The 15,887-nt window shown below is 36.6% G+C and overlaps 1 protein-coding gene and 1 pseudogene across 1 annotated transcript in view; both read left to right on the plus strand.

Annotated features, from left to right (window-relative positions):
- NEO1 (neogenin 1) overlaps positions 1 to 15,887 on the plus strand; it is a 222,861-nt gene that overhangs the window by 102,916 nt on the left and 104,058 nt on the right. Inside the window, exons 10-11 of the mRNA XM_029952270.1 lie at positions 5,886 to 6,040; positions 7,829 to 7,949. Coding sequence (XP_029808130.1) covers positions 5,886 to 6,040; positions 7,829 to 7,949 — 276 coding nt within the window. The remainder of the gene's footprint in view (positions 1 to 5,885; positions 6,041 to 7,828; positions 7,950 to 15,887) is intronic.
- Positions 12,236 to 12,972, plus strand: LOC115302108 (annotated as a pseudogene).

Below are 15,887 nucleotides of genomic sequence, written 5' to 3' on the forward strand. Positions count from 1 at the left end.
AAAGACAGACAGTCACTGTGTTACTGAGGAGGTTTGGGGGTAATGGTGGGGTGGTCGGGAGCTGACGGCCAAGAAAGAATTCTTGAAGACGTCTTTGGTGCAAAAATTTGATCTTATTTAAAAAATGGGGACAGGACACGTGGGAAGAAAGAGGAGCTGCGCTGGGGGTGTGAAGAATGGCTGTTTTATACTTTGGAGTTAGGGAGGTAAAGTCAAAGGAGGGTCCTCCAGAGGGACTTTGATATGCTAAAGAGGACTCCTAAGACACTTGAGGCATTGTTTTTGTCAAGCTAAGGCTGTTTCCCCCCTACTAAGGCATTAATGTTGTGACAACTGGGGGTTCCCGTAGAAATGTTGTATTCTGTATTTGCCTCAAGTATTTGTCCACTGGCTGCAGGTTATAAGGGAATTTAATTTTACCTGCCATTTCCTTCTTGCCTTAGTTCCCCACATCACTATGTAGGGGTAAGGTTGGGGCTCCAGGAAGTTGAGTCTACAGGTTTCTGGAGATCAGGCTATTGATAAGATTGTCTTTTTCTACTGATATTTGCAAACTAAAGGAGATTCATGTCCTGTATGACTGTGATCTCTATCAGTTAGTCATTTGTTTTCTTTCCTTTCCTTTGTCAATGGGCAGCCAGCAGTGCCTGAGGAATATCACAAAAATCCCACCTGGGGGGCCGGGTCTGCTAGCTTGCACTTTGTCCTTAGCCACTCCCTCATTACTATTTAATCTAAAGAGGAGGGGTGGAGACGAGTTGTGTGCGTTTGCTTATAAGTTTTAAAATGGGAGGCTAAACCTTAAAAAAAATTTTAATGGCTTCCTATAGGGGAAGAGAGAGAATAGGGTGGAGAAAGCAGGGTTAGAAGCTAGACTTGTTTACATATACCTTCCTTTTATAGATTTGAGATTTTATGAATTAATTTCATAAAGGGGAAAGTAAAATGAGACAAATGACTAAATGTGTGTATCTAGTTGGTAGCCACACAGAAAGTTACAAATGACTAAATGTGTGTATCTAGTTGGTAGCCACACAGAAAGTTACAGTTCCAAGTAAAAGTTATTGTTACACGGGTGCCTGGGTGGCTCAGTCAGTTAAGCTTCTGACTCGATTTTAGCTTAGGTCATGATCTCACCGGTTTGTGGGATTGAGCCCCATGCCAAGCTCTGCACTGACAGCATGGAGACTGCTTGGGATTCATTCTCTCTCTCTTTCTCTTTTCTCTCTCTCAGATAAACATTTTTTTTTAAAGTTATTATGAATAAATTTAAAAAGGTAATATCTAATGGGATATATGCTGAGGACAAAAAAAAAAAAAAACAACCCTACAAAAATCTTCAACTGCTTTCCAGTATTATATTGTTGGTGGAAATACTGGTTATTCTGAGCCTACTGAGTGTAAGATAAAACATATGAGTAGTTAAGTTGGTGTCAGTGAGAATAGATATTTTAGCATGAGAGAAAAAAATAGAGATGTAAATTTATAAAGATCTAATTAAAACCTATGGTTCTGAACTTAATTGGATAACAGAATGAAATCATGATCAATTTTATATTTAAAAAGTATATAATTGCTAGCTTTGTTCACCAATAGGACCTAAAACTCTGACCAGAAAATACTAAAGACCACCAGGATCATGTCAGAAAAGATTCAGGAACTTTCAGTAGACTCAGGCTTCCAGTAGTCAGAAATGGGATAGTTTGAGAATCAAAAGAATAGTAATTTGCATGGATTGAAATAAATAAAATTTATTTTAATCCACAAAATCATAAGAATGCTTTTTAAAAAATCCTTCAATGATTGTCTTCAGTTGGGAGGATATTAGAGAGCCAGACCATTATTTAAAAAATTAATAAGGGGAAAAAAAAATCAAGCATTTATCCTGCTCTTTATTTGAGAGGTATATTTAAGGATATGAGTGGATATTAAGGATATATGATTGATGAGGGAATTTTCTTATAGAAGGAATGACAGAATAAGAATATTATTTTTCACAATAAGACTGCTAACATCACAAAAAGAGAGATCGTCACATGTTATGAACTCTCCTCATGGAAGGACCATGGTACTACTTATGATACAGTCTTGAAAAAATAAAAAGAGGGAGCCCAACTCCAATCAAGCTTCTACATTTAGCTGCTAAATGCAGGACGAATATATTTTAAATAGCACCATGGCATTCAGTCAGCAAAAGACAGACTGCAGGAAAATTTATAGAGCAGATGACTTCTATAGCAAATTAATTGCAAACAAAGACTGGAGATAAAGAAGGAACATGTAGGTTAAAAGAAAAGTAAGAAACAGATTAATACCAATGAATGCACCTTGTTTGCCCAAATCAAATAAATCATTTTTTAAAATGTAGGCCAGTTAGTAAAATTGACTAATTGATGATACTGAGAAATTATTGTAGAAACCAACCTGATGATGTTGGTATAGTTTTGTTTAGAAATGGGAATTCTAGTTTTATAGAGGACCTACTTTAAATACTTAGCTATGAAATAATGTAATACCCAGGATTTGCTTTCAGAGTAATCTGGGGAAAGATAGGTTAGGATACAGATGATGAAATAGTACTGGCCATGAGTTGATAATTGTGGAAGCTATATGACAGGTACACAGGGCTTATTATTATTTTCTCTAAAGTAAAAAGTTAGAACATAGGGTTTAAAGTCAGACTGCTAGGTTCAGAATCCAGATCTGTCTCTGACTAAGCTTTGTGACCTGATGGAGCTACACAGCCTCTCTTTGTGTTAGTGTCCTTGTCTATAAAATGCACATAATCTAATAATCTCTAAATAATAGGTTTTTTGTGGGAAATAATAAGTGGAAAGTACTTGTGAAATGTTAACTATTATACACCAAACATATACTCTAAAATCATAATGCTGCAGTTGGTTACAGACCTTGGTATATTTAGGATAGTCCAGTTGAGTTCCTTATTGAGTGTAGGAGCAGACTGAAAACCATGTCAACAATATGTTTTCTGATAAGACCAGAACTCAACTGTAAATCTCTTCACTTCAGTTATTGCAGTGTCTTTACAATAAATCATTATTGAATAATATTCAAATAAACTTAAATATCTGATCTTAAATAGGAAACACTCAGGATTGAGACTATGTTCTTTTTTCCTGCATCCAAAATGTATTGCACTCAAATGAAAACTCTGGGTTGTTCTTGTTTGTCTGTTTTCTTTGAGGAAGAACAGATAAACTTGACCAAAGGTGAATCTGATTCATCTGGAATTTGAAAAAAACTTAACTAACAATATAAGGAAAGTTTTGAGGAAATAAATATTTAAAAATGTTGTATAGTTAACAATCATTAAGTTTTTGGTTCTGGTACAGGTGTAGACTGATCAGTGAAACCACATAGTATCCAGAAATAACTTCCACTCAGGAGTACACAGGATTTTAATATTAAAACGATTTTAGGGTGCCTAGCTGGCTCAATCAGTTGGGTGTCCAACTGTTGATTGCAGCTTAGATCATGATCTCAGGGTTGTGGGATTGAGCCCTGCATCAGACTCTGCGCTACCAGTGTAGAGCCTGCTTGGGATTCTCTCTCCCCCTTTCTCTGTCCCCCCCCACAACCCCCGCTCATTCTGTTTCTCTCTTTCTCTCTCTCTCTCAAAATAAAAATTTTTCTAAAAGTTTAAAACAGAAAAAAGTATTTCAAATCAGGGACTCTTATTGGGATTACTGAGGTTGCCATTTTGGAAAATGTAAAGCTGGATACTTGGTGAAGCCCAGATTGTTTCACAGACGTACTAGAAGAAATTGTGAGTGAATATTTTTATAGTATGGAGGCAGGGAAAACCTTTGGAGCAAGAATAATAAAACATAGATGCCAAAAAATTTTACCACATACAAATTTAAAACTTTGGTAGCACAACAGGTGCCTTAATTTAAAAGATGAAAGAAAAAAATGGGAAGAGATATTGGCAGCATGTCTTGGACTACTATTAGTATATTAGTGTATTAGCCCAGGTCCAGTCAGGGGCCAAAAATCACACCAGCAATTTGAACAAGGAAATATTAATACAAAGAATTATTAACTAGTACAAGTGTTTTCACTACTAAAAAGGACAAAGCAGGACTCTAAGGAGTACAGAAGGATCAGGTACTACTTCTAGAGCAAAAGGGAAGAATCTAAAAAGTGAACAAACTTGGAAAAGGGCATCCCTGTCTAAGGTTTCAACTCAGACCTTGGAGAGGGTATAATTGCTGCCAGAAAACACAGCCACGGGCCATGCTGCTCCACAGGAGATCTTCTAGATTCCACAGACTTGAGCTTGTGTGTGCAAAGTTATCTGCTGGGGTACCATGGGTCTGACTGATGATGAGCAGGAAGCTGCTGCCTAAGATTATGCATTCTATCTGGCCTTGGCTCCTACTGGTTTCTGGGGTTCTACCTACTTGCGGTAGTCTTGTTCTTCATTAACCCAAATTATAAAGCTTGTCTGAACTTCTTCCCAGGACCTGCCCCAGGCTAGCCCTCTAGCCAGTGATATAGGCAAGAAAATGAAAAAAAAAAAAGACCAAAGCAGATTGGAAAGGAAGAAATAAAACTATCTCTATTCACAGGCAACATGATTATTTATGTAGACAATCCCTTAGTTGTCTATAAAAGCTACTAGAACTAATGAGTGAGTTTAGCATGACCATAGGATAAAAAGTTTTATACATAATCATCTGACCTCTACATTATTAGCAGTGAACAGTTGGAAACAAGCAAAAAAAAATTAAGTATGAAAAAAGCACCAAAATACTTAGAGAAACACCTAATAAGTGTTAACAAGATTTGTATATTGAAAATTAGGAAACAACAATGAGAGAACCCACAGAACGAAATAAATGGAGAAATAAATAATCCAAATTCAGGGAAAGGAAGATTCAGTACAGTTAAGATGTCAACTTGCCACAAAAAAACAACCCCAGTCAAAATCCCAACACACTAAGCACATTTTAGCTCAACTATTAAAAAAAAAAAACACACACCAAAAAAACCTGCTGTTGTCATCGTTGCTATTTTTTTTTTTTAAATAGAACTAGCCTACAGTGGTGCTTGCTGCCTCAGGGAGGCTTACCATTCCAAATTTCAAAATAAGGGTTAATAAGACCCCTTGTTAATGATGTTGTATAGGAAATTACAATATTAGGTGGGAAGTTGGAATAAATGATCTGTTCTTATCCTTCTGAGTCAGAGTCTTACTCTGTTATTTATAAGTCAGTGATTTACAACCTTAGAGCAAGGAGAGAGAGAGAGACTGGAATGTTCAGACGTTTTCAAATATACTTAGCTTTTCCGCCAAAGATCCTGTCACTCTTTCTCCCACCCTTAAAAACTATTTCATGCAACAAGGGAAATCACTAATGAGGGATGTTACATGACTGAACTATTTAAGGCCTCCAATATGACATTTGTATTCCCTTTTTGTTTTGGGTTTGTTGTTGTTGTTACTTAGCTGATTGACACGAAAAATAATGTCAGTTTCCTCAGTGTTTTTTTGAATTTTGGTTATGGTTCTTCTGAAATGGTATGTTAGGGAAGTAGTCTTTTAATACTCATTTTTAGACAGCTTAGAAAATTTATATTATCAATTTCTTTAATACAGTCAATTTAGTAAATATTTATCAACAAGGAATCTCAGAAATTACAATTATTCTTCCAGTTAATTGTACCAAAATACAATTCTTAAAGATACTATGCTCCAGCATATGTTTTAAATGTGTATTTGTTACATGCTTTTGTAAACCTATGTGAAAGCCTCAAATAATAAGTAAAAATACTGTGAATTCTGTGATTAAAAGAAAATTGCTTGAAATATGAATAGCTATTTTTATTTTTAATATCCTAATTTCCTTTCTATTTTAAAGTCCAACCAGAATTCTTGAAACAGCCTATGAATATATATGCTCATGAGTCCATGGATATCATATTTGAATGTGAAGTGACTGGGAAACCGACTCCAACGGTGAAGTGGGTCAAGAATGGGGATGTGGTTATCCCAAGTGATTACTTTAAGATTGTAGTAAGTATTTTTCAGAGGATGCTTATCTCTGAAACCTTTGCATGTCTATTTTTTTTTTTAATTTTTAAAGGTTTATTTATTTTTGAGAGAGATAGAGGGAGACAGAGCTTGAGCAGGGAAGGAGAAAGAGAGGGAGAGACAATCTGAAGCAGGCTCTAGGCTCTGAGCTGTCAGCACAGAGCCCGATGCAGGGCCCGAACTTGTAAGTCATGAGATCATGACCTGAGCTGAGTTGGACACTTAACCAACTGAGCCATCCAGTCACCCTTTACGTGTCTTTAAATGCAGTCACGGGCGCCTGGGTGGCTCAGTTGGTTAAGTGCTGGCTTTGGCTTAGGTCATGATCCCACGTTTCGTGGGTTCGAGCCCCACGTCGGGCTCTATGCTGACAGCTAGCTCAGAGTGTAGAGCCTGCTTCAGATTCTGTGTCTCCCTCTCTCTCTGACCCTCCCCTGCTTGCACTGTCTGTCTCTGTCTCTCAATAATAAATAAAAGACATAAAATAAATAAATAAATGCAGTCACTAAGAGATCTGTTGTCTTCTACATGCCAGTTTATGTACTGCAGATGAAGATAGAAAAATATGCATACAATGTAGTCTCTTCACTGGCTGATAAGAAAGCTGAGCCTCGACATGTTTTGATAGTTTGCATAGATCAAATAGCAAGTCAGTAGTTGAACTAAGCCCAACATCCAGATCTCCTGGTCAGCAGTCTAGTATTCCTGCTCAAACATGCTAGCACTCTTAAACATGACTTACTGTTTTCTTGGTAATGATTATCCTGTGTGTGTACCTGCTGTCTTCATAGCTCTATTCCAGGAGCAGAAGTCTTTCCTTCATATGTACTGATTGATGCTCAGGCCCTTCAGAATAAGCATGACCCAGGGTTGTGACAATAGATAAAACAGTTCTTAAGAAGTAAATAGCATTAAATTTATTTAAGAATACTAAGCCATTAATTGCTTTTTTGGTTTTTTTATATAGGGTTAAATGCTTAGTAAAGATTGTCTACTATTATAATTACCATTATTTTAATCCTAATAATAGAAATACCTAGGTTTTGGTAATGAGGATTCAGATCTTAGGGTGCATATATAACATTCATAGAAATAATCAGAAATAATTATAGTTGTTAATGGTGTAATGTCTTATTATAAATTTCTCACATTAGTGATTCTTAGTAAGAATGTATTTTCTATTTTGAAGTGCATAATCTTGTATGTTACAAAAAGAAATTCACAAGTATTTAATTAAAAAGCAATGTGTTACAGCTAAATTGGCATTTTTTTATTCTTATCATTTTCACAGTATTCTTAAAAATCTTAAAATCACAACAACAATATTTGACATTTATATTACTTTATAATTTAAGGGAAGCTGTATATATGCAGCCTCATTTAACTTGCAGTCTAATCTGTTAGAAATAGTGATATTAGAGATAATTTTAAGAAAAGTGCCTTGAATTCACAGATTCAGACTTTTGCTGTGGTCACATGGTATTGTATGTCAGATATTTTTCCAGGCGAAGGTGTAAGTTTGCAAACATTGTGGGTATTACTTTCGGTAAGGATTAAGTTCTTAATTGGTTAGTTACAGTGTTTTACTCTTCTAGTCAGTTAAATCAGTACCTTGTCAATAAAATTTTTTAGTTAACAGGCATATAATAGCTGAATCATACAATTTTACTTGTACTTCCTCCCCAGAAAGAGCATGTCCTTGAGATTTTCAACTAATGTTCATCAGTTGAATCATAACATTGTGTATATGTTGTTGTTTTTTTTTCTCAGAAGGAACATAATCTTCAAGTTTTGGGTCTGGTGAAATCAGATGAAGGGTTCTACCAATGCATTGCTGAGAATGATGCTGGAAATGTACAAGCTGGAGCCCAGCTGATAATCCTTGAACATGGTAAGAGGGGCTGAAATAATAAAATGAAAGAGGCTGACTGTGTTGAGGAGCTAGTACCTATCACCGTACCCATTACTCTAGGATAGCTCATGATTAATCAGCACCCTGTACTGATAAAATTTAAAACCTATGTCCTCTGCAAAGAAAAGGTAGATAAATGGACCAGCTTCATTTTTGTGGAGCAGGCAATCAAGTATGAATTTGGAGTTGAGCGGCAGTAAATTGGAGATGGCATGCTCCATATCGTGCCTTCTAGGAGGACTACATGTGAGCCTGCACAGACGTGGATGTGGTTGGAGGACACGTTTTCTTAGAACAACATGCCGTGGACATCTTCTCATGTCAGGAAATATGTAGATCTGTATTAGCACTTTCCGTTGTTGAGCAGTGTATATGCACTTTGTTTTGTAGAAGTGACTCCCTATTAATATTTACATTGTTTATGTTTCACTATTAGGAACAATGCTGTGCTCAGCTTTTTATATGATTCTTTTCTCACTCTAAATTACTAGAAGTTGAATTGTTGGATAACAATTCTGTGTCAAATTCATAAGGATACCTGATGGGTGTACTGTTTGTTTGTTTTAGCAAGGAGCATTTTTCATTTTGTGGAGTTCTCAAGAGTACATGGAAAAGATACTGCTTTAGACATGTAATCTGGTATCTGAGTCAGATTAAGTTCAGGTTCCAGTGTGACCCCAGCTACATAGCCTTGTTGGGAAAGCTAAGTGGCAAAGAGGGTGTATACTCTCTGGCTTTTCACTAAAATAGCAGATAGAATTTTTATATGCTCTTTCTTGGAGATGTATTTGAGAGTACTATGATAAAAAGGAATAAAATATTAGAACTGTTCTTTTTCTTCCTGTATTTGTGATTGTACCTTTCCCTATGTACTAAAAGTGATTTAGTAGAAACTTCTCACTTTTCTATCTTGGCAAAATGCCCAAGTATGATTACCAAACCAGGCATGAAGGGAGATAGGCTTGTTTTTTTTTAATTAGTGGCAGTGATTTTTCCTTTGTAAAATTTGTGAGTTTCTTGGGGTAATTTACACGGAACTAATAAATAGATTTCAGTATATTTGTGTTTGGGATTACCATTATAGATTTAACTCTAATAGTATAAATGGTTGGCTTTGCTAGAAGGTCCCTAAGCAGTACCTAATTGGGTTTTCCTCTGAAAATAGGTGGCATGATAATTGTAGTTGCAATGTGTTTTTTCCTTTTTGAGACAAAATTTCAAAGACAGACAACATTTTTGGGCAGGCAAAATTTTTTAGTAACCTTGTCAGGGATGAATTAAGAATGCATGATTATAGGGAAGAAAGTGTCATGTTCCTAATTTTGCTATTTTAATTTGCAAGATAAATATTTATGTGGGAAAACTAAAAAGAGAAACTATAACAGTTCATAAGGTCTGATCTCTTTCTGGAGTTTATAATATTGTAACAAAATATAAGAGATGTGTACAATCCAATACCAATCCATAGTAAGTATTATTTTTATAGTACAAATTAAAGAGCAAAGCAGTATACAGTTTGGAAGAGAGGAATTCTGTCTGTGTGATCAGGGAAATTTTTTCATGGAAAGTATCCCCTGTGTAATAGTCCTTGAATTATAAGATTTCCATCTGTTAAAAAAAGTGGGGGGGGGGCTTGGTCAGTATGGAAATAGAGTAGAATATCTGTTCCTGTAGGAAGGTGGCCTCTAAAGGCAGAATAAGATCAAATTAATCATGGCCTTGATTGTAAATAGTCAGAACAATACTATAGTAAGGCAGTCTGATGATAAAGTCCAGTTTATTTAGAAGAAGTCCATCTGAAACAAATATAACACTATATGTTAACTGGCATTAAAATAAAAACTTAAAAAGCCTAAAAATACAACCGTCCCCCATACACAAGAAAAGAAATAAGTGTCAGATTGTATGGGGCATCTACTTGAAGGAATATTGTTATATTAGACCATTGTGAGATAAGTAGTTATACTGGAAACGTAGAAAGGATCCTAATAAAAAAGATATTAGTGATTTATTTAATCTAGATTTTTATCGCCTGATTGGATATTAAACATTATTTTAGAGAAGTCAGAAATACTTGTCAGGCTTTCTCTAGTGACTAGGAGAGTGGTGATGCCTTTCCAAAATAGAAAAGGGAGGTGAACAGAAGTGAGGGACTTCTACTCCGGTTTAGAGAATGGACGTAGAACATCCCACTCTGACCTACAGTAAAAAGCTGGTTAATTTACAAAATCATAATTTTTCTGAGTCCATCAGAGAGCTGAGCTTGCAATGCAATCAAGTAAACTAAATTCCAAATAATTGAATACCCTCCTGCCCCCAAAGAGTGGGTCATTAATTGTTTCATCTTTGGCAGAGCATGAAAGAGATGGATGCCATAAAAGTGGATAAGAAGATATCAGCTAAAGTTGTAACTTACAGTTAAAGACCAAGTATGAACTAGTTTGGAATACCTCAGGGCCCCAGATGAATGGGGGAGTTCATACAGCCTTGCAAATCCATATCCCTGGGACTCCACAAGATACTCATTGTGAAGACTGGGGACAAGTCAGAGACTAGAGAAGAGTCATTTTGGACGGTACCTGGGTAGCTCAGTCAGTTAAGCTGACTTTAGCCCAGGTCATGATCTCGAAGTTTGTGGGTTTGAGCCCCACGTCAGGCTCTGTGCTGACAGCTTGGAGCCTTGAGCCTGCTTCAGATTCTGTGTTTCCCTCTTTCTCTGCCCCTCTTCAACTCACACTCATCCTCCCTCCCTCTGTCTCTCTCCCTCTCTCTCTCTCTCTCTCTCAAAAATAAACAAGCATTAAAAAGGAAAAAAGAACAGTCATTTTGGCAGTGAAGAGGTAAAAGAGGTAATCTTTAGCTCCTGGAAGATAAGTGCAAAACTCCTCTCATTTACTTAAATTCCTTTAAGCCCTAAACCAAAGGAGGAGGGGTAGAAAGCCTTATTTTATAAATTTAGGTGGGGAGGAAAGCAAAATCCTTCTGCCTAAGGGAGGAACCCTCTGATGCACATGACCTACCTAACACTGAGGATGAACAAGGACAACTGAAAATCCTACGTGCCCTACCTGCTTTCTACTGCTAGGAGAAGGTCAAGAATATAGAGAGATCCCTGTGTCATAGAGTTATGTAGAAACAGTTGAAAGCTGAGAGGAAAACAGGTAAATTGAGAAAAACTCTCCTTCATCTCTCTTCTTAAGCAGAAGTCCATCATTAGAAGAATTTGAAACTAATGGTGTGCTGAAGGTAACTAAAACAATAGTAAAATCTTTGCCAAGTTCAATTCCTGTCTAAATTAAATCCTCCACACTAATGGCTTGACCAAATAGATATGCCATGTTCCAAGTATCAATAATAATAATCTCAGTCTCTGTTATTCTGTATATCATGTTCAGAATTCAGTCAAAAATTACTGGACATAAACAGAGCAAGGGAAAATTGGCCCATTGTTAATAGATAAAGCATTTAACAGAATCAAATTAAGGAGGCCCAGATACTGGAATGATCAGACAGGGACTTTAAACTAATTAGTATATTAAAAGATTTAGTGGAAAAGGTAGCTAACTTAACAGAGGAGGAATTTTGGTAGAAAAGATGGAAACCATAAAGAGATTGACGATACTGTATTTGTATTTGACCAGAGAGTGAAAGGGTTCTATAATCAGAGGAAGGGAAATTTTTTTTTTTTGATGTTTGTTTATTTTGGGGAGTGAGAGAAACAGAGCATGAGCAGGGAAGGGGCAGAGGGAGAGAGAGACAAAGAATCTGAAGCAGGATCCATGCTCCAAGCTATCAGCACAGAACCCGATGTGTGGCTCGAAATCACGAATCATGAGATCATGACCTGAGCCGTAGTCAGATGCTTAACCACTGAGCCACTCACGTGCCCCGGAAGGGAAATTATAAAAATAATAATAGAGGTGAAGCATTTACTCAGGGTAATCATTAGACTCAACACAGCTGAGAAAATAGTCCATCCGCTAGAAGATAGTTCAATGTAAATTATTTAAACTGAAATAAAAGAGGATGAACAGAGTATCTAAGATGGGAAAATATATGACGGCTTAACATAAGTAAATTGGAGTCTCACATAGAAAAGAGAACAAGAACAGAACAGGAAAAAAATTTAAATAAATAATGGCCAGAATTTTCAAATAAATAAAAAGGAACAAGATCATACCAAACATAATAAAGTCTTGAAGGCAGCCAGAAAATTTTGAAAAGATACGGAGGACTTTTTCCTTTCGATGGCACGCAGTGGCAAGATGGTGGTGCAGATTTTTAAGAAGAGGAGGATTGTTGCCAATGGCCTCTTCAAAGCTGATATGAATGAGCTTTTCACTTGGGAGCTGGGTGAAGATGGCTACTCCAGAGTTAAGGTCTCAGATACAACAACCAGGACTGAAATCATTATCTTGGTCACCAGGACACAGAATGTTCTGGGTGAGAAGGGCCAGTGGATCTAGGAATTGACCATGTGATTCAGAAGAGGTTTGGCTCCACTGAGAGCATTGTAGAGCTTTATGCCAAAAAGGTGGCCACAAGAGGTCTGTATGCTATTGCCCAGGCAGTCTCTGTGTTACAAACTCCTAGGATGCCTTGCTGTATGGAGGGCCTGCTTATGGTGAGCTGTGGTTCATCATGGAGAGTGAGGCCAAAGGCTGTGATGTCATGGTGTTTGGGAAACTCTGAGGACAGAGGGCTAAATCCATGAAGCTTGTAGATGGCCTGATGATTCACAGTGGAGAACCTGTTAACTACTACACTACTACATTGACACTTCTGTGTGCCATGTGCTGCTCCAACAGAGAGTGCTGGGCATCAAAACAAAGCTCATGCTTCCCTGGGATCCAAGTGGTAAGATTGACCCTACAAAGCCCATGCCTGATCATGTGAGCACTATGGAACCCCAGATGAGTTATTGCCCACCACTCCCATCTTGGGACAGAAGAGTAGGAAGCCAGCGCTACCTGCCATGCTACAGCCAGTCCCCAAAGCATAACAGGGTCTCCTTGGCAGCTGGATCTAGAGTTTGGATATTGCTCTGTAAAGACCTTTAATAAAATCTTTGGATAAAGGCATATGACCTGAATAGACTGTGCACCCACTATATGGAGTGAGGATTCTTTTGCTCCCAGAGAACATTACTTGATTGATTCTTAGGACTGCCTGGTTTATAATGGTTTTGTGCTTTCCCTGAAATCCTTGGTTTCAACTGTGATTGTGAGGCAAGAGCCAGTACAGGAGGACTCAAACAGTGCTAACCAGAGGGACATCCTGTGGGGGAGTAAGTCGGGTGATGGTGAAGCACCTTGATCAGTTCATCTGCAGTTTGGGATCATAGGTTTAGAACAGGGATATATTTGAGATTGTTTCTTTACCTGATGTATAAGGAAATCTGTATTGCACATAGAAAATATATATAGTGCCAATTAAAAAATTCATAGAGGAACAAAAATAAACATTACAGCAGACATTTTACCAGAAATAGTGCAAGCCAGAAGGCAATGGAGCAGCACTTTTAAAGTCCTTAAAAGGAAAGTCAACCTAAATAATATACCCAGCAAAAATATCTTTCAAAAATGAAAGTGAAATAAAGACCTTTTCAGAATAGAAAGCTGATAAAATTCATTGTCAGCAGACCTGTGCTACAAGTATTGTTAAAGTTCTTTATGTAGAAGTGGTATGATACCCAACAGAAACTTACAGCGCCTTCACAAAGAAACAAAACAGCCCAGAGTGGTTTAAAACAAAAACAAATATAAAGTTCTTTCTTATCTCCAGCAGTTTACAAAATAACTTGCTATCTAAACAAGGAACTACCAACATTTGAGTAAGGGTCTAGATGATAAATGTTTTAGATTTTATGGGCCAGTATCTGTCACAGCTACCCACTTCTGCCCTTGTAGCATGCAGCCATGTAAATCAACTGTGACTTTTCAGTAAAACTTTATTTGCAAAAACAGGTGGCAGGTCCTTGTTTGCTGATCTGTGGTCTAAAGAAAAATAGCTTATAACCTGTAAAATTAAAATGTATGACAAAACAGAGGGAAGTACAATAGGATTGAAAATGAACTGTTGTAAGATCCTTATATTACATATCAAATTATATGAAGCAGACTGATAATTTTAAAATGTAATGCATATCCTAAAACTTAGGGAAACTACTAAAAAGTAGAGAAAGAGATTTAGCTAATAAGTAAATAGTGGAAATACAATAGAATCTTAAAAATTAGTCTAAAATAAGGAAAAGAGAAAAAAAGGAACAAAGAAATGGACAAATAAAAAACAACTAGCATGATAGTAGATTAAAATCTATGTATCAATCATTGTGTTAACTATAAACGATTTAGGCCTTAAAACGAGTCTCAAAACATTTAACAGCATTTAAATCATCCAAAGTATATTCTTTGACCTTAATGGTATTAAACTAAAACTCAGTAACAGAGACTAGAAAATCGAGAAATATTTGGGAATTAAACAGCCTTCTAAATAATTCATGTGTCAAAGAACAGGTCACAGATTAGAAGATAGTTTGAACTAAATGAAAATACTAATTGTCAAAATTTGTAGAATGCAGATAAAGTAGCATTTTGAAGGAAGCTTGTAAAAGCTAGATACAAAAGCAAATTAAATCTAAAGCATTCAGAAGAAGAAAATGATAAAGAGCACAAATGAAACAAAAAGTAAATTAAGCTAACAGCTAGTTTTTTGAAAAGATTAATTTAATTGGAATATGTTTAACCACACTGATAAATAAAAATAAAAAATTATCAATATCAGGAATGAAAGGGAGGACGTCATTACAAATCCTATACACTTTAAGAGGACATAAGGGAATATTAGAAACAACTTTATGCCAATAAATTTGAAAAGAAGGTAATAGAGCCAGTTTGGTCAGGAGACAATGCATTAGTTTAAGATGTGTTGAGATGGGGCGCCTGGTTGGCTTAGTCGGTTAAGCGTTTGACTTCGGCTCAGGTCATGATCTCACAGTCTGTGGGTTCAAGCCCTGCATCAGGCTCTGTGCTGACAGCTAGCTAGCTCAGAGCCTGGAGCCTGCTTCCGATTCTATATCTCCCTCTCTCTTTGCCCCTCCCCCACTTGCTCTTTGTCTCTGTCTCTCAAAATAAAATAAAGACCAAAAAAAAGATGTGTTGAGTTTAGGATAATAGAAAACTAGATAAAAATATCTAGAATCAGAGAGCAGTTCATGTCAGAAGCTAATGAAAGAGGTTGAGGAAGAGTATAACAGGCTTTGGTTTTGATAGATTTTTAAAGAGTTTTATCCAAAGTCTTGCTACAAATTAAAGCTACTGGATATTTTATTTTCTTGTGTATGGAGAATGTTTTGTCCCTAATTTTAATGTGGTAGTCTTTTACACTATTGTAAATTAAAACTCCCTAACTCTGTCCTTAGTAGATGGTGTTATAAGGGATCATATATTATCCAGTCATATTTCTCTGCCTTCAGACAATTATCTTAGTCAACTAAAAAGTTCATCCTTGCACACTGTCTTAAAGATCTCCATGGATACCATCACTATAATCTTTGAATGAATTTTTTGCCATGTGTTATTTTCTTAATGATCAAAAATTGATTCTTGTTTCTACCGTAAATCACCACAATCTTCTGTGGACTTAACATCTCAGCCTCTTATTTTATCTACTTAAAGATAGCATTTATTGGGGCACCTGGGTGGCTCAGTCAGTTCAACGTGGGACTTCAGCTCAGGCCATGATCTCATGGTTTGTGGATTCAGAGAGTGGAGCCTGCTTTGGATTCTGTATCTTGTTCTCTCTCTGCCCCTCTCCAGCTTGTGTTTGGTCTCTGTCTCTGGCTCTCTGTCTCAAAAATAAACATTAAAAAAAAAAAAAGAAAAGACAGCATTTATTCTCTTACTATTTTTTTCCTTC

This window comes from Suricata suricatta, chromosome 9 (assembly GCF_006229205.1).
Source record: "Suricata suricatta isolate VVHF042 chromosome 9, meerkat_22Aug2017_6uvM2_HiC, whole genome shotgun sequence".
Lineage (NCBI taxonomy): Eukaryota > Metazoa > Chordata > Mammalia > Carnivora > Herpestidae > Suricata > Suricata suricatta.